This window comes from Phaenicophaeus curvirostris, chromosome 25 (genome assembly GCF_032191515.1).
Source record: "Phaenicophaeus curvirostris isolate KB17595 chromosome 25, BPBGC_Pcur_1.0, whole genome shotgun sequence".
Classification (NCBI taxonomy): domain Eukaryota; kingdom Metazoa; phylum Chordata; class Aves; order Cuculiformes; family Cuculidae; genus Phaenicophaeus; species Phaenicophaeus curvirostris.
The window spans coordinates 6,246,913-6,268,451 of NC_091416.1; the positions used below are offsets into that span (position 1 = coordinate 6,246,913).

The 21,539-nt window shown below is 46.2% G+C and overlaps 1 protein-coding gene across 5 annotated transcripts in view; it reads left to right on the forward strand.

Moving 5' to 3' along the window:
* The window catches only part of APLP2 (amyloid beta precursor like protein 2), a 50,846-nt gene that overhangs the window by 22,518 nt on the left and 6,789 nt on the right, over nt 1–21,539 (forward strand). For 2 of the 5 annotated variants that reach the window (XM_069876506.1, XM_069876507.1), the window contains exons 2-14: nt 1,506–1,679; nt 2,885–3,014; nt 7,319–7,431; nt 8,951–9,126; nt 9,653–9,870; nt 11,557–11,724; nt 13,785–13,900; nt 14,263–14,337; nt 15,497–15,655; nt 16,056–16,184; nt 18,939–19,038; nt 19,581–19,751; nt 20,343–20,378. In XM_069876506.1, the coding sequence (XP_069732607.1) occupies nt 1,506–1,679; nt 2,885–3,014; nt 7,319–7,431; nt 8,951–9,126; nt 9,653–9,870; nt 11,557–11,724; nt 13,785–13,900; nt 14,263–14,337; nt 15,497–15,655; nt 16,056–16,184; nt 18,939–19,038; nt 19,581–19,751; nt 20,343–20,378 (1,765 nt within the window). The remainder of the gene's footprint in view (nt 1–1,505; nt 1,680–2,884; nt 3,015–7,318; nt 7,432–8,950; nt 9,127–9,652; nt 9,871–11,556; nt 11,725–13,784; nt 13,901–14,262; nt 14,338–15,496; nt 15,656–16,055; nt 16,185–18,938; nt 19,039–19,580; nt 19,752–20,342; nt 20,379–21,539) is intronic. The other 3 variants (XM_069876508.1, XM_069876510.1, XM_069876511.1) reach the window with 2 other exon arrangements.

The window sequence follows — 21,539 nt, forward strand, 5'->3', positions numbered from 1 at the left end:
ACACAGGGGTTGTTTAGTTGAATTCTGCTCTTTCTCCTGTATTTGCGTTAGGCATGCACGTACTGATATAAGCTGATGGGGGCCTGAAGGCAAGAGGGGATGAGCAGTGCCCACAATAACACATGATTTTTGAGTGCTTGGAAAGTTGAATACCGAGGCAAGGCTGCTACCAGGAGAAAGCAGCTATGGGGCAGGCGGTGCCCCAAAGCATTTGCATGCTGCTGTTCTAGCCTGCCTTGTCCAAAGTAATTGAAATGGTTTTAATGCCCATAAACACCTGAAAGAGTTTTTTGATTTAGGCATTTGTCTGGGTTTTGAGTAGTTCCTTTCTTTCCTTTCCTTTCCTTTCCTTTCCTTTCCTTTCCTTTCCTTTCCTTTCCTTTTCCTTTTCCTTTCCTTTCCTTTCCTTTCCTTTCCTTTCCTTTCCTTTCCTTTCCTTTCCTTTCCTTTCCTTTCCTTTCCTTTCCTTTCCTTTCCTTTCCTTTCCTTTCCTTTCCTTTCCTTTCCTTTCCTTTCCTTTCCTTTCCTTTCCTTTCCTTTCCTTTCCTTTCCTTTCCTTTCCTTTCCTTTCCTTTCCTTTCCTTTCCTTTCCTTTCCTTTCCTTTCCTTTCCTTTCCTTTCCTTTCCTTTCCATCCCCATCCCCATCCCCATCCCCATCCCCATCCCCCTTTCTGTTTCCCTTTTCCTGATGGTTATTTAGGGAGATGGTGTTCAGCTCCCAGCATCCACTCAGTCTTTTCAGAAAAAAAACCAACTCTGCAATTTAATTTAGTGCCCGTTTTCTTCTTTTGGTCAGCCAGCAAGACTGCAGAAGGGGAACCTGACCTTGTTTTCATTGATCGGTCTGCAGTTCGACCCGAATGTGGGCTGGGTGTTTGTCTGCTGGTGAAGGGTGGGAAGCGGGCACAACGCATGTTGGAAACCAGGGAATGTGCTGAGGGAGAGACAACAGGCTCCGCGGAGTGGGTTGCAGCAGCTGTGTTTGTCTGGTTCTGCAGAAGTCATCTTTACTTGCATGCTTGGAAGCAGCTTGCATGCCCCTAGTATTTGAAGATCTGGGGAGAAACATGTGGCTTCCAACTCTAAGCAGGCTTTGTGCAGTTGGAATTATCTATTTTATTAATAGTAGCAGTATCAGCTTTGAGTGTAACATCACAGAGACGCTTCTACCATAAGTTATTAGTTATTTATCTCCAAATATCAATTTAAATTTTTCTGATATCGGTGGTGGGCGCAGGCTTTCAGTGTGAATTACTCTTACTTTTTGTAAGCTGTTGCTGCAATGATAAAAACAGAGTTTGGAAAAAGAATCTCCTTGCTGGTGAAAACTTGGTGTGGGCTCACTGGCTTTGAGGAATACGGTTACAAAATAAGCTTTCAAGACAGATACCTGGATTAAGCAGGATCTCTCCAGAATATGCTAGAGGGTTTCTGGTTCTGTGAGTTGTTCTGCTTTCCATCAGATAAAACAATCAACATATTTTGGTTTTGTTTGTCTTCACAGGCACTTGCAGCCAATGCTGGGACAGGGCTTGCTGTGGCAGAGCCTCAAATTGCCATGTTCTGTGGGAAGCTAAATATGCATGTGAATATCCAGACTGGGAAATGGGAACCTGACACTTCTGGGACCAAGAGCTGCTTTGGAAGAAAGGAAGAGATTCTGCAGTACTGCCAGGAGGTGAGTTTTTTTCTGTGTAATCCTGAATCTTCACTGCTGCTAAGGAATTGGATTCCCATTTAGCCAGTCAGTAGCAAATTAACCCTGCAGGAGACTAACCTGCATTTGACTAGCTTAGTTCCCTGAGCTGTCCTGCTGTGTTACGGCACAGGAAGAGCAGGGAGGATGCTGTGTTGGGGCTTAGGAGCTACCTCTGATTTAGATCAGCTTGCACTGCCCCAGAAGGTCCTTGGCCTGTCAGTCAGAGGGGTACCTGTGTCTGTCTTGGCAGGGATTCTTTCAAATGTTCTGCCTCTGAGCCAGTTAACCAGCTCTGTGTCTGTGCAAATGGCACCTGACACCTATTCTAATTAGAATGTGTCTGTGTCCTTATTGGTGATGTGTTCAGGTCAGCCAGAATATTAGAAAAATATTTTCATCAAAATATTGAGAGCATTTTTAGACTCCTCATGCTTCATTGCAAAAACCAATCCCTTTTCAGCGTGCTCCAGATACACTGTGGCATATTGGCCTTGATTAGTGTCTGTAACTGCTCCTCTGAGGTGACAGGCACATAAAGTACCATGAGGAATTTCTTTTTTAAATGAGAAAATGGTAGAGCATACCATGTCTGGACTAGAAAATGTTTAAAGCTGTTCTACAAGGCTGATATAACTGGGGCTACACTTGGTTCACGTAGCGGAAGCCTAAATATAAGTCAGTGTCTGGACTTGAAAACTTGAGCAGGAGGTAGGGATCATGTTAATACATCAGGAATGGAGCAGGCATGAGGAAACCTGAGCTAATAGCTTGACAAGTGACAGGAGAGTCTGAAGATGTTACTGAGCCCTACTTGTTGGTGATTGCCCTCTTCCAGAGGGTATTGTGCTGCACCAGGCAGAATAGAGCAGATAAATACTCCTCCTCCATGGCCATGCAAAGCCAAACACCTCAGCTTAATGCTGATAAAGACTCTTGCCCCTGACCTGGCTTCCTTCTGCCGCGAAGGATCGGTGACACGTTCTCTTGTCTGTGTGACAAACAGCTGGGGGCTTTTTTATGTCTTCAGCTGTTGTAAGCTTGATCCAAAAGAGGATGCGTGTCCCTGTGCAAACTTGAACTTGTTCCTGTGTAGGGAATCAGCCTCGCTGCTTCTGCTTAGGAGCCACTTTGCATGTTCTTTGTCCTTTCTGGAGAGAAACCTGTCTCTGCATCTCGTTAAACAGATGTATCCAGACCTGCAGATTACAAATGTGGTGGAAGCCAATCAGCCTGTCAGCATCGACAGCTGGTGCAAGAGGGGGAAGAAGCAGTGCAAGGACCACACTCACATCGTCGTGCCCTACAAGTGCCTGGGTGAGTGCCTGCTGTGATGTGTTTGTGCATTCTTGTAGGAGGAACATCTCCTGGCATCTCCCAGAAAGAGCGACCCGGTTTGTAAGGATCCTCTCCTATCGGGTTGCCATTTCTACATCCAGCTTCTACTGAAACATTTTTATTTCCACAAGATGGAATTCTGCCTTTCTCGAACAGATCGACAGCTTGATAACAGCTGTGGTGGAATAATGGTGCCTGGCGTGGAAAAGAAATCCCCGTTCTCTCTGCAACGGCCATAAAAACCTGAAGGCTATTGTATTTGAGTATCACAAAGACATTCAGGATTTAATACTCTGATCCTATTTTTGTGGAGCTTTAATATTTTGTTGCCTTGGAGACTTGAATGCTCAGTGTGTTCAGGCTTCCTGCTTTGGTCTTGGCAAGAGATCTCTATTCTGTTTCACTGGCTGTATTTAAACTTTGCTGTTTCAAAGAGGCCCTGCTTCTTGCAGCTGTATCCCATGTTCTCACTTTGAACTGTGAAAGAGTATGAGATAAACCGTGATGGATTTCATGGTGCTTTCCAGAATCTATCCAGCCACTTGAATCGGGTGGCGTGTTTAGCTTGTTTACCTTGTGGCTTTTGACCTGCAGGTTGGGCCTGACGTTCTGCTGCACTGCGTGGGTTTTTAGTAGCAGACTTAGTCTCAGCCAGCTGAATTTCTTTTCAGCTGTCCACCTATTTTGTGAGAAGTCTTGTGCAGTCTTGGAGGGTCTGGCTGCTGGGAACATCCAGTGGGAGCCAGTTTTTATAATTTGTATCTGTATCTCAGGTTAGGATGTGGTTTGACATGGGAGAACACAAGAAAATCTGCAGCACTGTTATACATAATGCCCTCCGCTAGGCAATCACAAAGCACTGTAAAAAATGAGATGTGGTGGAGACACGTCCTGGAAGAAAGACACAGTTTTCTATAGATGTGGAAATTTGGGTTTGAGAAGCAACCAAACCTGGCTAATCATACTGAGGGCTTCTAATGAAAAGTGAAAGCACAATCTCTGAATTTGTAAGGAGTCATCTCCTTTAGAGATAATCTTCCCATAAGCCTATGCCCAGCTGAAAAATCAGCTGATTTTAGTGCACTGCCCTAAAATTTGCTAAGCATTAAACTACCCATTAAATTTTCACAGTGTTTTTTACTTGTGTGGCCCAGCCATGAAGGCAGCTTTCGTTTTCAGATCAGAGTTGCAAGTCAGGAGGCCATATATGTATGAAATTCATCGTTTTTAGCAGTCCCCGTGTTGCTTGTCAGAAATAGCTGAATGGTTTCTTTGGGTCTGTATGACTTTTTGACGATTGTGGAACTGTGTTTCTTTGTTCCTATTCCTGCTGTGTCTTCCTTGAAATATTATTGCTGGTTGGATTTTGCTCTCTTTCTTGCTGAACCTTCTCCTGCCTCCCCCACCAATGCTTTTTTGTATTTTAAATATGAAGAGGGGGAAGAGGAAAACCCATTAGCAGTGCCAGTGAGCTGTAAAATAGAGGTAACAATAGGCTGATGGGAGTGGGGCCAGCCTGGTGAGGTGTGGACAGGCAGACTGTTGACAGTTCTGGCTGAGCTGCGAGGTGGCATGGAAACTCTTAGGCTGCTCTGACCTGGGAAAGGAGAAAGGTTTTTGGTTTTTTGACAGCAGTGGCCATTGATAGGTAAGGTGTCCATTAATCCTAGAATCACAGGATGGTTCTGGTTAGAAGGGACATTAGAACCCATCCAGTCCCACCCGCTGCCATGGGCAGGGACACCTCCCACTGGATCAGGGGCTCCAAGCCCCATCCAACCTGGCCTTGAACACCTCCAGGGATGGGAAAGGCACACATAATGTGTAGCGTGTAAGGGTTTCCGATTCATAGAATCATAGAATCACCAGGTTGGAAGAGACCCACAGGATCATCGGGTCCAACCATTCCTATCAATCACTAAACCATGTCCCTCAGCGCCTCTTCCACCCTCTCCTTAACCACCTCCAGGGAAGGTGACTCAACCTCCTCCCTGGGCAGCCTCTGCCAGTGCCCAATGACCCTTTCTGTGAAAATTTTTTTCCTAATGTCCAGCCTGACCCTCCCCTGGTGGAGCTTGAGGCCATTCCGTCTCGTCCTGTCCCCTGTCCCTTGGGAGAAGAGCCCAGCTCCCTCCTCTCCACAACCTCCTTTCAGGTAGTTGTAGAGGGCAATGAGGTCTCCCCTCAGCCTCCCCTTCTCCAGGCTAAACACCCCCAGCTCTCTCAGCCGTTCCTCATAAGGCCTGTTCTCCAGCCCCTTCACCAGCTTCGTTGCTGTTCTCTGGACTCGCTCCAGAGCCTCAACATCCTTCTTGTGGTGAGGGGCCCAGAACTGAACACAGGATTCGAGGAGCGGTCTCACCAGTGCCGAGTACAGAGGGAGAATATTCCTAGGTGAACAGAGAGAACCTTCCCTTTATTTTATGCTGTGCTGCTAGGATTCAGTGATTTTTGAGATAGCTGCTGATTGGCTGCTGTTTAGTACTGAGTGTTGTGACTGATGAGTTGGAGTCTCCTCTTCACAGTCCCCTGAGCTACCACCTCTTGATTTTAAAGTTTAGTCAGTTTTAGCTTTTTTATCAGAAACTTTTAAACTTCTTGTGAGAAGGAAGGAGGGAAGATTATTAACTTGAAATTCTAACTGGTCTATTTTGAGGTAAGAAAATAGGGAAAATATCATTGCTCTGTTGTCTCTATTGGTTTAACATGTAACTAATTGGAAAAGGCTGCTAGTTGTTTTCATGATATTGCAATTGTCATCCGATAATCTGTCCCTAAATCTACCAAACTTATGTATGATTTGTAGAAGTGTCCTTGAGCCTTTGGTGTCAGTGCTAAGGGACTGCAAAAAAACCTGGCATGCAAAATATTAACATTGATTTCGAGAAGATGTTGTTGAAGATTGGTTGGACAAGTCATTCAACTTCTCAGAGAGTCCATGAAAGGACTTTGACTTAAAAGTTTTCCTCCAACTTTAAAAGCTGCTGGTCATGTGTGCAAGGTATGTTACTTCGAAAGAGTTGGACTGAAGATCTTTTTCCAGTCTTGTCAGAGTATCTCCTTATTTTGAAGGTACTGGACGTGGTGTTTAAATCTGCAAGAAAGAAAGAAAAATCTCACCTTTGAGAACATTTCATATTTTGAATTCCAGTGGCAGCATTTGTTAGGGCTTCTGGGCTGAGAACAGCAAGCGATGCTCATAAAGTTGTGACGCTTATTACATGTGTGTTGGTACCAAACTGAGCTGTGGTGGAAATTTAGGCTAAATAGCTTTTAAGTCCAGCTAATACGGAGTCTGTAGAGCGGGCTGATTCTCTCTCTCCTGATTTTCTCAAAAGCAAATCTGATTTTAAGGTTGTGCCAGACTTCATCATGCTGGTTGTACACTGATTTGGGCTGTATAGGTTTTATTTTTCCTGCCCTCAGTGTTTTGGTTAGGACCGTCCCAGTCAGGGATTGTGCTGCAGTTGATCCTGAATGAAACCATCTGGAAACAAAATAAAACCAAAGCAAACAAGACTTGTTTGGATACCCAGACTCTGAAAACACAGATAACACTGGTGGAATATAAAAATTTCCAGGCTGTTACAGCTCCAGACAGCATGAACCGGCTTTGGTATGATGCGGCTTATTTAGAGGTCGGTGATTAAGGGGTTTGAAAACTTCCATATGCAGATGCAGTCTTTTCAAGGATTGTTCCACAATCAACTATTTATTAACTTGTGCTGTAAACTGTTCCTTTGGTTCAGCCTTAGAGCTCACACAATGTTGGTCCCTACTCCAGTTTTCACCTTGGAAACTCTGGGGCTCTTTTTCTCTGTGAATTTGCAGAGAAAGCTGCTGGTGTGTCCTGTGCTGCTGAGAGGAGGGAGCTGGGCTCTTCTCCCAAGTGACGGGGGACAGGACGAGAGGGAATGGCCTCAAGCTCCACCAGGGGAGATTTAGGCTGGACGTTAGGAAAAAATTCTTCACAGAAAGGGTCATTGGTCCCTGGCAGAGGCTGCCCAGGGAGGAGGTTGATTCACCTTCCCTGGAGGGGTTTAAGGGACGCGTGGACGAGGTGCTAAGGGACAGGGTTTAGTGTTTGATAGGAATGATTGGACTCGATGATCCGGTGGGTCTCTTCCAACCTGGTTATTCTATGATTCTATGAATACTCCAGACATTTAAGGCACTTACATCCACATGTGCTTTGGGGGAGTTCCCATATTGGCTTCGTTTCTTGTTGGGAGCTGGACATGTGTGATGGGACAAGGGAACTATGGACATTTCTTGTTTTTTAGTGGGCGAGTTCGTTAGCGATGTCCTGCTGGTTCCAGAGAAGTGCCGATTCTTCCACAAGGAGCGGATGGACGTGTGTGAGAGCCACCAGCACTGGCACACCATGGCCAAAGAGGTAACTGGGCTGCTCTGGCAGGAATATTCCTGATCCAGGGATTTTGGATCTCTCTGTTTGGATGCTTGTGGTCCTGGAGCATAACAGGGCTTATCTCTGGGATCTGTTACTCCCACGTTCGCTCTACGGGCTAGGGCAGGAGGCAGTGGAAAAGCAATTTATGAGTACATGAGTGACTTAAAAAAAACATGTAGATAGCTGAGTTATTCTTCACTCATGAAAGGTTGTCCTGGGTAGCTTGTCCAAGATCATATTCTAGGATGGTGCTCAGAATTGAAATCAGGTCTCAAGGATATTACTTTAACCAGACGCTCATCCTTCTCTACAGGGTAGAGCTGCAGTGGTCAGGATTTTGCACAACTGTACCTGCTGCTGCCGGGGATTTGGTTTGGGGAGCTTGCCTGGGGACAAGCGGAGTTTCACTGTGGCTGATTAGTGGAGGTTTTACATAAGAGATGGATTATCTTCTCAGAGTAAATCTCGCCCATGGCGGGGGGGGGTTGTTTTTTTTTTTTATCTGACTAGCAAAACTGTTCAAATTCTCTGCACCCATTTCAGCTGGGAGTAATGAAAACAAGATCATGAGGAAATGAACGTGTTTTCCATTTTGTAGGAGCAGAAGAGCAACACAATGTTCAGTTGTGATACCATTTGTAAAGATGAGGTTAAGGATGCACCAGTTAAGCTTCCTGTTTTTTTAACATCTTGGCAGCAAAAACCTATCTAAATAAAGCTGTGCTAGAGGAGTTACCTTTTAATTGAGGCCAAACTTGCTAATGTCTAGCAAATTTAAAAATCACTTGCTTTCAGTGTGGTTGAAGAACTTTTCCAGACATCTTTGGCTCATTTTACGTCTGTGCTGTAACAAAGCAAAGCACAGAAGGGTTCTGATGTGTAGAATAAAGCCTTTCTTACTTCATTCTCTTCTGGGACGCCACAAAGTCGTGCCATTTCCTTAGCTTGAGAGAAGTGTATAGACATAATGTCTAATCACAGTTCGCATTTGGCTTTTTTCTAGAATTATCTGACTGATTTTCATCTACAGCATGTTAAAATAATCTTGACACAAAGTCCATTTGAGCAATTATACACTTACTGCAGTATAAAGTTTAATAGATAAATTTTAATAGATAAGGTTTAATGAAATAGCCAGCCCAGAAAGGCAAACAACAGTTGTGTTTCTTTCAAGTACTCTCTCCCATGAGCTGGCACAAAACATTGAGTTGTTTCTCCTGGATGCAGCCAGGCTGACAAATCAGTGGTTGTTAGGGGCTGGGGGGGTTTGCTACATTAACACTAAGAAGCACAGCATGGCTTTGAATCTGAGACTGGATTTTGCTTAAGCTACAGGTTTCAAATTCATTCTTCAACATTCAGACTGAGGTCATGTGTTGCTGTTGTCTTTCTGCTGTAAAATTTAAGCCATCGGTAGCATCCTTGGGATCTACGATAGGTAAACATCGGTTCTATCCAGGCAAGAACCTGATGCTGAGCTGACGTAAACGGGTTTCTCTTTCAGGCCTGTCTGACAGAAGGGATGATCCTGCACAGTTACGGCATGCTGCTGCCCTGCGGGGTTGACCAGTTCCACGGAGCAGAATACGTTTGTTGTCCTCAGACAAAGGTTGTGGATGAGGCGCTGTCCAAAGAGGAGGAGGATGAAGATGAGGATGAAGACTATGACCTTTACAAAAGGTGGGTTCTTACTGTCACAGATGTTAACAGCGCTGTATGTGGAGCTGCTGTTACCAATTTCATGCAGCGACTCCCTGGTGGTGAGGACTGAGAGGAGAATTTCTGTGCTTTTGAATGTCCCGAGCTTGAAAAAGCCTTGCGGAAGGACGGATGACTTTGCAGTGCTCCTGTTACTGGAGGAGCTGAAAAGCCCCGCTCTCTCCATCCATAGACAGTCAAAAAGATTGATTGCTACCATAGGGACCTCTCCGAGATGTGGCAGGCTTTCGTTTGCTGAAAAGAAAATGCAAGGAGATGAGAAAATGCAAGGAAACTCTGCTAAGCCAGAATGTGTTCCTGTAATAGCCGGTGTGTTTGTAACGAGGGAGGTCCTGTTGATGGGCGTGATCAATAGTTGGCATGTTTGTTTTTCCCACCTCCTCTGTTTCTAGAACCAGATGTTAGAAATTGTTATTCTGGTGCAACAAAGGTTGGCTGCAAAATGATAAACCTTATCTCACCCCCTAACCTAACCGTATCCCTTCAGTGAGTTCCCTACAGAGGCTGGTGTAGAAGAGGTCACAGGAACAGCTGTGGAGGAAGATGAGGATGAAGAAGATGAAGAGGAAGAGGAGGAGGATGTGGTGGAAGACCGTGATTACTATTATGACAACTACAAAGTTGATGATTATAATGAAGAGACCCCCACCGAGCCTAGCAATGACAAGGCTGTCTCTGAAAAAGAAGTCAGCAGCGATATGAAATGTAAGACACATTCTAGCCTGCAGGCCTTTTCCTTCCTTGAGAGTGTTCTTGCTGGCTGTCAGTTTGTGATGGGGTTTTGATCAAGTCAATAAATGCCACTTGGAAGTTTTATTTGCCAGATAAGTTAGCAAACAGAGGAAAGCTGATGATGCTCGTGTTTCAAGTACTGAAATTAACTCTCTGGAGCAGGGGCCATATGCTTCCAGATAAACAGCAGCGCTGCTGGCAGAACGCCCGGTGTTCGGCACATCGAACGAGCACCTCTGAAGGTGCATTGTTGAGTCAGAAAACCATATCTGCGTGGGCTAATTTTGGAAGATCTTAAAGAGGCGTTTGGGGCACAACACTTAAATTTTAAATTCACACTGTGAATTTAAAATCCTGGTTTGGGGTGATTGTCTTGGTTATGGTGTTTTATACCAGTGCCTGGCTGTGCTCTGCAGAATCATAGAATCACCAGGTTGGAAGAGACCCACCGGATCATAGAGGTGGCATAGAGTTGCCACCTGATTGCGTAAGGTTGAGGAAGATGCTTAAATAGACTTTGCACAGCCCCTTCTCTTTCATGAAAGCAAGTCAGCCAGCACAATTGGCCCAGTTTTATTATGAGTAATAAATTCTTCCTGCGGTAGTGAGATCTGCTGCACTTGTGGTAGCTTTTGTTACGCCGTGGGTGCCGTTGCAGAGGGCAGCTGCTGACTGTGGGGTGCCTCGGCGTTATACCCTGCCCTGTTCAGAGTCTGCAGAGGAAGGTGGAGGGGAGAGAGAATGAAATTCAATTAGCTACAGATCACCGAATCATTGCCAGCAGTTCTTGCATCTTTTTGGTCAGATGCCAGCATGCTGCAGATAATTTTGCTTGCTGAAACAAGGCTTAGCTCATACATGTACAGGGCTGTTACAGATCTGCAGGTGTGGAAACAGAATTGGAACAGTGTGATTGGAGTGTCTGTTTTGGGGGTACACAGTCTTTTTTACCTGAAGTGCTATGAGCAGTTGCTAACATATGGACCATATCTGTTCTCTTGCCTCAGAACAACCCGGCTGCTTGTATTGCCTGCTTATTGTGAGGCACTTCACGTGTTGTGGCTACCTGGAGTTTCAATAATTAGTGTATAGATGCTTGCAAACTTAAAAACCTTGGCAGTCATATTCCTTTTACTTAGCCTGCCATTTCGCTGGCTCTTACACCTCACTTTAAGATGCGAAGCGTCCATCCAGGCATAGTGCAGCAGAACAGGTCATCTTTAAGCAGCCCTAATGGGATTTCTTTCCATCGTGCTGATTTTATACGGTGGAGACTCTAGCGCTGAGGCGCCCGAGGCATAACGCTGTGGCATCAGCAAAATAGAGCCGTGCTGTTTCAGCCTCTAGCTAAGCAGAAATCGCTCTGGCAGATGAGAGCTCCATGTTGAGACAACTGCTGGGGTCGCCTGCTGCTTCGCGTTCACTCCTAAGCACCACACACAGGCGCCTCGCTGACAAACTTTGTGAGGAATGCCTTTGCATTGTTCAAGATCCCCCTCCAAAACTGACAAAAGCCCTCTGGTCGGTGCCGGAGCGACGCTGGGGCCAGTGCTAGTGCCTCAGAAGAGAGTGTGAACTAGAGCCACCACTGCTTTGTGTAAGTCGCTTGGCGAGGCTTGTGCTCCTCACTAGCTCATGTTCTAACCCGTCTCCACACAGCTGTCTGCTCCCAGGAGGCGATGACAGGGCCCTGCCGGGCTGTGATGCCTCGTTGGTACTTCGACCCTAACAAGAGAAAATGCATTCGCTTTATATATGGAGGCTGCAGAGGCAACAGGAACAATTTTGAGTCAGAGGAGTATTGTATGGCTGTGTGTAAAAAGATGAGTAAGTCCTGCCCCCACTGGCCTTTTTGCAGCTAGCCACTGTCTGTCTGGCGTTTGGTGTCTCCTCCTCCTCGTCTTGGTCAAGAGAGGATGCGTGTGTAGCTCATCCCTTTGGTTCTGGTGTCCGCAGTGGGTCTGTCTGTCCTTTTGCAGCAGTCTCCTCTTGTCTCCACTTCTCTAGGTCTGTAGGGTGAGCTTTTCTGGGGAAAGTGGCTCTCAGCGTCTGCTATCTGTGCTCGCTGTTGGGTTGCAGCTCTTGCTAAGGGCTTAGTTCTCCTCCTCCTGATCTGTAGCAGGCACCAGGGGCTGTCGTGAACCTCTTGTGAACACATAGCTTGCTTGTTCCCATGAGTGGCTTTTTTCCAAACACATGGAAGGAAGCACTCTCTTTCCCCAGTTGTTTCCCCATGTGTTTGACCAGTCGGTCCTGCACAACAGGCTGCTACTGGCCGTTCTCCTGGTTGTATGCGTTTTCTTGCTATTGTATTCTGGGAAAAGATCAGAGAAGTGGTATAGAATTCAGATTCCCACTTTCAGCTCGGTTTGAAATATGAATCATGACTCAATCCCTGCATTTTTGAGAGCTTGAGGTTTTTGGCATCCGTTTCAACTGGCTTTTATGTCAGATGATAAAACTACCAAAAACATTTTAACCTCCTTATTAATCTTATTGTTGAACTCCAGCACTTCCACTTCAGCTGCCATTAAAGCCTTTTGAAAGGCTTTTTGTGTTATCTGGGGCTTGGCAGTCTGACTGTGCCAGCCGTAATCCTGTTTACAAAATGGGCTTCACGCAAGTGCTTTAGATTGGGCTGATCTGACTGAAGTGGTGAAATAAAAGATGCGGATGTCAGGAGCTTTTTGTACAGAAGTTTGTCCTGTTCCAGAGGGATTTGGGACTGGGAAGGGAGTTTTCCGTGTCCAGGCCTGGTCAGAAGGGCAATGGGCAGGCCTAGAATGCAGCACTGACCTGACGTTGTCTCCTTTACACAGCGGTGATGCCTGTGCTCTATGTTGCCATTATTTCATCAAGTAATTCTTTCCCCTTGTTCAATCCTTCTTCCCTGATTAGAGAAAAGGTTCCTGGATTCAGGAAATTCTGCTAAACTCTTACCCTGTATTTGTGCTAAAGTGCCAGGTAAATTTTTTCTGACATCTACTGTCTTTCAGTGACATGTGGGAGGTTTTGTCCACCCAGATAACTCAAGCAGATGAAAGCTCTCCATACCTTTCCCTTTCTGCGCTCTCTCTGCTGAAGGGCTACAACAAAATGCATCTTGTTTGCCGTAGATCCTTCCAGAAAGGGCTCTGGAATGTGTAGTTTCTAAAATTGTAACACAGAAACTGGGTTCAGTGTTTCCAGAACTGCACTTTATGGAGTGTATCGCCTCTGTTGTGAAATCTGCAGATGCTTGAACTTGTCAGTTCTGAAATTTTATTTCTCCCTGTGTTGGATTTGAATGTCTTAAAGATACAAACCATCCAGTTTATTGGACAAGTCGATGTGTCACACTGATCCTCCTTCTGTTGCTGTCTTGTCTAATATCGTTGCCTGTTAGTCCTGCATGGTGCGTCTGGTAGGGAAGGTAGATCTGAAGTATAAAATATTGGATAGCATTTTGTGCACATTTATTGTCAAGCTCCCTAATCATATTAATGATGTCTGGAGCCAGCTTGTCAGCGAACGGCTAATGCGCAAAATGTTGTTTAAACCATCCAAAGCCAATGTGAAAGGGAAGAGAAAACACATTCCTTGTTCTGCAATCCAAATGGTTCTGGTGCTGGAGCTGAATAATGCTCATCCCAGAACTAATGAGAAGACTGAGAGGTGCTGGTGGTGGTTGCTGCAGTGCATGGCTGTGGTGTTGGGAGGCTGTAGCTGGTGGTGGTGTGTGTTAGATTGGCAGCTTAAAGAGGCCAAACTGGACTCCTGGTAGGTGGTGGTTCGGTAAACTCAGCCTGCCAGGTTGTTAATTATGGAGATTCTTCTCCCTACCTGTCCTTTGCAATCCAGGATCGCAGTTTTCTGGACCTTTGTTTATCCTTGCCCTCTCTTTGCAGTGCCAACTGATGATGTGGATGTCTACTTTGAAACCCCGGCTGATGATAACGAGCATGCCCGCTTCCAGAAGGCGAAGGAGCAGCTGGAGGTCAGACACCACAACCGCATGGACCGGGTGAGTGTCTGTAGCTTTAGTCATTTGTGCCGCACTGCGGAGTTACTGCCCATGTTTTTTTTTTCCTGGACAAATTGATGGTGAATTGGCTTCCTTTCCAGTCGCCCACCTTCTGTGTGTCTCTTGCAATGTGACCACACTGTGGCAGTTAGATTTTAATTTCTTCAAAGTGATGGGAGAGTCGAATCACGGGGGGACACTTGGCTTGTTGCCCAGAGGGCTTAAGTTCTAGCGTTAAGCCCCACAGCAGCTCTTTTGTGCCTTCAAAACCTGTACAATGATCTGCCTGTGAAGGCAAGTTAGCTTGCAAAGATCAAACGTAAATCTGTCTTGTCGATGTGATCTATCCTTTCCTTATCCAGGTGAAAAAGGAATGGGAGGAAGCAGAGCACCAAGCCGTAAATCTCCCCAAGGCAGAAAGACAGACTCTCATTCAGGTAAGAGTTGAAGGACTTCAAGAGGAAAGTTACTGGTGCTTCGCCTTCATCTTCTTGATAAACTCAATGAGAGATGCTAATATTCAAAGCCAAAAGGCGACTGGGATGGAAGAACAGCTTTCCTGTTCTGTCAACAGCTGCCTTTTAGAGGAGATTTGATTCAATTGCGTGCTTTGTTCTTAAAGCTGGGGGTGATCCGATACTGTGCCAGGTCCTCTCCTGTGCCCAGTAGAAGGAAGCTATCTCATCCTGCAAGCAGAGCCAAAAGCAGAGCCAAACTGTAACTTCAGACCTTTGGCCAGTTCTGCACTAACTGGTGGCCTCACAGCCCTGTTCAGATTGGCCTTGACTCTCCGGACACACATTTCCTGTTCGGGCAGGCTTAGTGAAAACCACTTAGGCAGCAGATCCCGCTGGTTCGCTGCCAAAATGCCAATCTTGTGCCTTGTGTGGAGAGTTCAGTCAGACTGTGAAGTTAATCAGGGATGTGCTCAGTATGGGATTGGTAGGGGCAGGCTCTTCTGGCAGTGACAGCTACATGAAGTTCCCTCAAACCACTATCCAACTGAGTGGCTGACTCCAGCTTTTAAGCCCGCTTCGGATTTTATCCTGGAACATGGTTTTCTCTCTACATTTTTTAATGTAAGCCACTCTTAAGTCCAAAAGAGTTTTCCGTCATCTCTGATGAAGCATACCAATGCTTAATGGAATCTTCTGGCTCCTTTGAAGATGTGGGTTATGGCCTTTCTAGTAGAATAGATAGAGATTTGAGCTGAAGATGCACTGATGAAAAGTCCTCTCTGCAATACCTGTGTAAATGTTTGCAAATTCAGATCGACAGCTCTAGGCTGAAGGGATCTGTCCTGTTCCCGTGTTGCAGGGTTGAGGGGAAGAGCTAAAACTGTGCCATTCAGTCAGTACAGTTTGGATCAACACAACCTTTATCTGCAAGGCCATGTGTTGTCTTCAGACCGTTGAAAGGGGTTGTGAAGCAAGTTTTGAATTTGCAGAGGTGAAATCTGTGTCAACATCTGTCAGTGCCCTTCTCTCCTGCTGTAAATGCCGAGGACACGCTGTGTGACAGGTTCCGTTTGTTCTATGGGTTACACGACTGAGAATAGGTGACCCTGATGCATGCAGACTCCTTTCTTTGTTCCAGCACTTCCAGGCAATGGTGAAATCTCTGGAGAAGGAGGCAGCAAGCGAGAAGCAGCAGCTTGTGGAAACTCACCTGGCTCGCGTGGAAGCTATGCTGAACGATCGCCGTCGGATTGCTCTGGAGAACTACCTGGCTGCCCTGCAGGCTGACCCACCGCGGGTGAGTCCTGTTGCGATGAAGTTTTACAGCAGGGCAGCACTGAGTGGGGTGAAAGGTGGGAATGAAGGTTAACCTGTGTCCTGTCGAGGCAGAAACTGGGAATAGGATCCCAGTATAAGCTTTCTCCGTTGTGGCAGTTTGTGCCGAAGGCCTAGCAGTGGGCTGCCTGATTTACTTACCTTTCTGCCTGGTTCAAGCCCCCTCTGCTTTGTTTTGTGTTCGCAAGCATTCTGTTCTGAGCGAGACAGACTTGATTTAGAAAGGAAATATCTAAGAGGTTAGCGCAGGTGATTGATCTGTCCAGCAACAAAGCAGGCTCACATCTGAAGGGCTGTATTTCAGCAGTGAATTTTATTTGAATCAAATGGATTTGAACTCTTCCCCTCCTCAACTCCTGCAGCCCCACCGCATCCTGCAGGCTCTGAAGCGCTACGTTCGTGCGGAGAACAAGGACCGTCTGCACACCATTCGCCATTACCAGCACGTCCTGGCAGTTGACCCAGAAAAGGCTGCACAGATGAAATCTCAGGTATAAGAAGGCTTCTGTCAAGGGAAGCATTGTTACCTAGCCCTGACTAAGCGTTGTTACCCAGCCCTCACTGTCAGGGACTTTTAGAAGCCTTGCGTCAAGTCCTTGATGGTTTGCTGGATGCTATAGCAACTTCTCCTACCTGTGCAGAGACCTCCCGTTCTGTACGTGTATTGCCTGCCACCAGTCTGTACTATTTTCCTTTGTGTTAGGAATTGGAACTCTGGCTCATACATGAATTATTGTTGGTGACAACGAAGAGTCTAAGGGTTTAGAACTAGTTCGTTATCATTTTTGTGTTTCCTTTGGTCGGACACCCATGAAATTATTTGCTGGAGCCTTGGTCACCCTTGAACAGACTTCCTCACTGTGTTCCTTTCATTAGGCCTGTTCTTCAGGATGCCTGTGGTTTGGGTTTGTGGGCATTCTCTTGCTTTAGCAGAAAGTCTGTTTTGATGAGTTCATTTTGCCCTTTTGCAATATATTTTACTCCTGAACAGCCAGAAAGCCATTTTCCTTCTGCTGCTTAGGAAAATGTGAATATGCTGCTTCAGGTGGGTGTCAAATCTGACCATTGTACTTAGAAGAGTGGTTACAGATATCCTGCAAATCTTTCAGATTGTGTCCTTATACTTGTTTTTAATTCTCAAATGGTGAAAGAGATACTGAAAGGCCTGAGATTCAAATTAAGAACTGCCCATTGATGCTGAAGGTCTGTTCATAAGGGGATGTCCTTTCTTGAGTTTGGAGAGAAGCAGAGAGAACTGACTGTGCAATCACAGCCGTAGGAGTATAATTGGTGTACAAGTCCCAGTTTATTGGGAAAAAAAGGCTTTGTTACCTGACTGTATAACCGGGAGGTGGAAATGGCTGGTTTAGGAGGAAGATGGGGCGTGGAGTCTGTTGCTGTGACCTCTCTTGAGGCGTGGAGAAGCGCTGCAGGGATTTTCTAGAAGCTGACTTCACCTTTGGATGTGCCTGGTCCCATGTTGTTCCTGGGTGCTAGCAATGTGCCTTCAGCCCTTGGCTCTCGCGTTGCTGCTGCTGCTTCTGTGGTTCTTGTGAAGCTGCACATCCTCAGACAGAGCAATAGCAATTGTATTTACACACTGGTGTTCAGCTCGCGATGCAGAATACGTGATTTCGTTTCCAGAGGCAGCTTAGCATATCAAGCACGGCCCACCCTGACCCTTTGTTCTGATGCTGCCAAAGCCCAAGGGGGATTGCGTGAACTGTTTTCTTAAGCTAAAACCTAAACAGCCTTTAATTCATCCTGAAGGCTGCAGTGTCAACAAATCGACATGCGAGGGATGTGGGTGGTACAGTTCAATTTCCATTCGCTTTACTTTTCAGATGCACTTTAAGCTCTGCAGTCGATTCCCTTGATTGACAAGCTGCCACATGTAAAATTAAATTGCTTTCATCCTTGCTCTTAAAGGTCAGGCACACGTCAGACTGTAAAACAGGTCCATTCAGCTCCTTAGCCTTTTCCAACATTTGAGCATCCATATAAACGTTTTCTTGGTCTGTGTGATCCCTGATAATGCAGCACCCTCTTCAGGTCAGGCTTGACTTCACCAGTGAATTTAATCTGCTGGGGAAGAGCGATTTGAGGTTCTGCAGCGTTTAAATTTATGTCTCTAATAAAGGGAGAGCGCTGCTGCCAGTGAGTGGGTGTAGTGGGTGTAAGACAAATGTAGTGCCACCGCTGTTCTGAAAGGCACCTTTGTTTTGAAACCAGGGTTGATCACAGAATCACAGAATCACAGAATAACCAGGTTGGAAGAGACCCACCGGATCACCGAGTCCAACCGTTCCTACCAAACACTAAACCATATCCCTCAGCACCTCATCCACCCGTGCCTTAAACACCTCCAGGGAAGGTGACTCAACCACCTCCCTGGGCAGCCTGTTCCAGTGCCCAATGACCCTCTCCGTAAAAAATTTTTTCCTAACGTCTAGCCTAAACCTCCCCTGTCGGAGCTTGAGGCCATTCCCTCTTGTCCTGTCCCCTGTCACTTGGGAGAAGAGGCCAGCACCCTCCTCTCTACAACGTCCTTTCAGGTAGTTGTAGAGAGCAATGAGGTCACCCCTCAGCCTCCTCTTCTCCAGGCTAAACAACCCCAGCTCTCTCAGCCGCTCCTCATAAGGCCTGTTCTCCAGCCCTTTCACCAGCTTTGTTGCTCTTCTCTGTACTCTCTCCAGAGCCTCAACATCCTTCTTGTGGTGAGGGGCCCAGAACTGAACACAGTATTCGAGGAGCGGTCTCGAATAAATAATATTTTTAAAATAAATATTTTAATATATATTTTAAAATAAATAATTGATAAATAATATTGTCTGCTCCCTTTGCCTCTATCTTTTCTAGGAGTCAGGAATGATAATCCATTTAATAAAGCACTTGCTTGTAGCTGCCCCAGGAAATGAATTATGACCATATCTGGCGTGTGGGGAATACCAGCTTCGGTGTTTCCAGTGGAGAGCTGGTTACAGTGGGAGTCGGCTGAATCCTCTCTCTCATCCCAACCTTTCTCCAAAATACGGGGTGTGCTGTGTACAGGTGGCAATTCACTGAAGCAGGATGTGTTAGAGAGCATCAGCCAGAGAGCTGGGCTAGATGGACCCATGTCCCACTCAGTCGTGGGTCACGGCAGGTCCACCAGTAGCAGATATTTTATTAAATAAGTGAAGTGCTGGTACCAGCCAAGGGCTGACAGTCTTTGCCTGCTCCAACATGCTTTTGTGCGTTTGCAGGTGATGACACATCTCCATGTGATCGAGGAGCGGATGAATCAAAGCTTGTCTCTGCTCTACAAGGTGCCATATGTGGCTGAAGAAATCCAGGATGAGATTGGTGAGTGTCTCTGTGTGCCAGCTTCCGTGCCACCCTGTCAGACTACAAGCTTTTACATCAAGTGAAGTGGACTTGCTCACTCCTTTGAAGAGATTCTCTAAGCAACAAGCACTTAGGCTTAGGCTTAGGTGCTGCGGGGCAGATCATCTCTAGGTTTGCAACACTGCCAGTCGGAATAGCTTGTTCGTAAGAATTTCCACTGTCCCTTTAAAAAACGACAGCAACATTCAGGACAGCAAAGAAATCTCTCAGAGGGTGATGAAAAAGATCCATAAAAATAGGCAGGTGCTTTCATGCTTTATTAGGAGTTTAATCCCATCTTGCCACATCAAACCTCTTGGCCCATATTTGTATGTATTTCTGGGCAACGCCTTTACCGAGCCTTCCAGATGAGAGCTGAGAGCATGCAGGATGAGGTAACCTGGCAGCCCTGAACAGTGTTCCCCTGCAGCCCTGCTTCAGCTCGGTTCAAACCATCTGTCCCTTTCTGCTCCTGCCAGGCCTCATGCCGTTTGTGTAATATTTCCTCTCATTCCTTTCAGATGAGCTGCTTCAGGAGCAACGTGCAGACATGGATCAGTTCACATCCTCCATTTCTGAGTCCCAGGTGGATGTCAAAGTGAGCTCTGAGGAGAGCGAAGAAATTCCCCTGGAGGGCAAACCTTTCCGTCCTTTCCAGGTGAAAACCTTCCCAGCCTTGACTGAAAGTGAAGGTATGTGGAACTGAAAAATGGGTTCACTGGCTTTAAAATCCATGGGTGCTTTCCAAGCCAAAAGGTTCAGTGAGGTGGAAGAGAAAACTCCATCCCTTTGGGTGGTTTAAGAGCAAAGCAGTTGCCCCAGCAGTGCCCCTCACACTCTGTCCACTGGAACGAGGCAGTGCCGCTGGTAACCAAGCTGCTGTCTTTATTTTCCAATACCTCTCTTTACAAAGTTGTTTTATCTCTTTCCATTTTGCAGGAGTGTTAAATTGTTACTGTGTGCCCTGACTCTGGAATTAATTTCCAACCAAAATGCTCTCGTGTAACATTAAGTCTTTGTGCTGTGACTGCTGGAAGGGCTGCAGGAATTGTCTTTATTTTTATTTAAATATGTATATCTCTATTTTTTGTATCACCGGGTGTTGACAGCTGGTGTGTGTGTGTGTATTTTAAAAGCGCTTGAAGAGAGTCCTGAGCTTAAAGAAAGCTGTATACTAAAAGCTTTTCCCAGGGTCTGAGTCAGAAATCATGCGCAAGCCTTTTTTCCTTTCTCTCTTAATCTCCTTTCTCTGCTATTTTTGTTTTTGTTTTCCCTCCTGCTAGATCCTCAGCCGGATTTGTACCATCCAATGAAAAAAGGTTGGTTCTAAGCTGCTCCCTCACAGTGCTTTCGATCACTCTCCTACCTTCTCTGTGTGTTTGATAGCTTCATTTTAGTTTCATACTCACCTTTATCTTCATTTCCCTGCTTTCATTTAGATCAGTAGCTTTCGATTTGCTTGTTTAGGCCTAGTGTTAAAGAAACCCACTGGTCTGAGCATCTGATCGATTGTGTGTGTTCCAGTCTGATGGGCTCGCGAGGTCTCTTGGCGTGCAGGGAGCAGCATCTTTGGGCCTAGCAGGCTCTTTGCAGCCATGCTGTCCTTCGCATATCTTCACTTGTATCAGAAACGGCGTGGCCAGCAGGTCCAGGGAGCTTATTCTCTCTCTGTACTCAGCACTGGTGAGGCCGCTCCTCGAATCCTGGGTTCAGTTCTGGGCCCCTCACCACAAGAAGGATGTTGAGGCTCTGGACCGAGTCCAGAGAAGAGCAACGAAGCTGGTGAAGGGGCTGAGTGAGCTGGGGGTGTTTAGTCTGGAGAAGAGGAGGCTGAGGGGAGACCTCATTGCTCTCTCCAACTACCTGAAAGGAGGTTGTGGAGAGGAGGGAGCTGGGCTCTTCTCCCAAGTGACAGGGGACAGGACAAGAGGGAATGGCCTCAAGCTCCACCAGGGGAGGTTCAGGCTGAACATTAGGAAAAAATTTTTCACCAAAAGGGTGATTGGGCCCTGGCAGAGGCTGCCCAGGGAGGGGTTTGAGTCACCTTCCCTGGAGGGGTTTAAGGGACGGGTGGACGAGATGCTGAGGGACATGGTTTAGTGATTGATAGAATGGTTGGACTTGATGATCCTCTAAGTCTCTTCCAACCTGGTTATTCTATGATTCTATGATTTTTAGCTCATTATTAATTCTGCAGTAACTCAGTGCCTGGCTCGAAAGGAGCTGCGTGGGCTTTAAGAGCGGCACAGAAATGTTGGCATTAAATGAAATCCTCTGTTAGTGATACAGCCTGAGGTAAAGATCAGGTCAGGCTGATTTGCCACCACAGGTCTGGTTCCTGAAGTAGAAGTGGAAGGCTGACAATTAAAATGCTCTTGCAGGGCAGTGGTACGAGTGCTGTGGGTGAGGAGTGAACCCAGCCTTTGGTTCCAAGTATATTTGCAGAATCTCAAAGGAGAGCAAAGGATTTTGCTAATAAC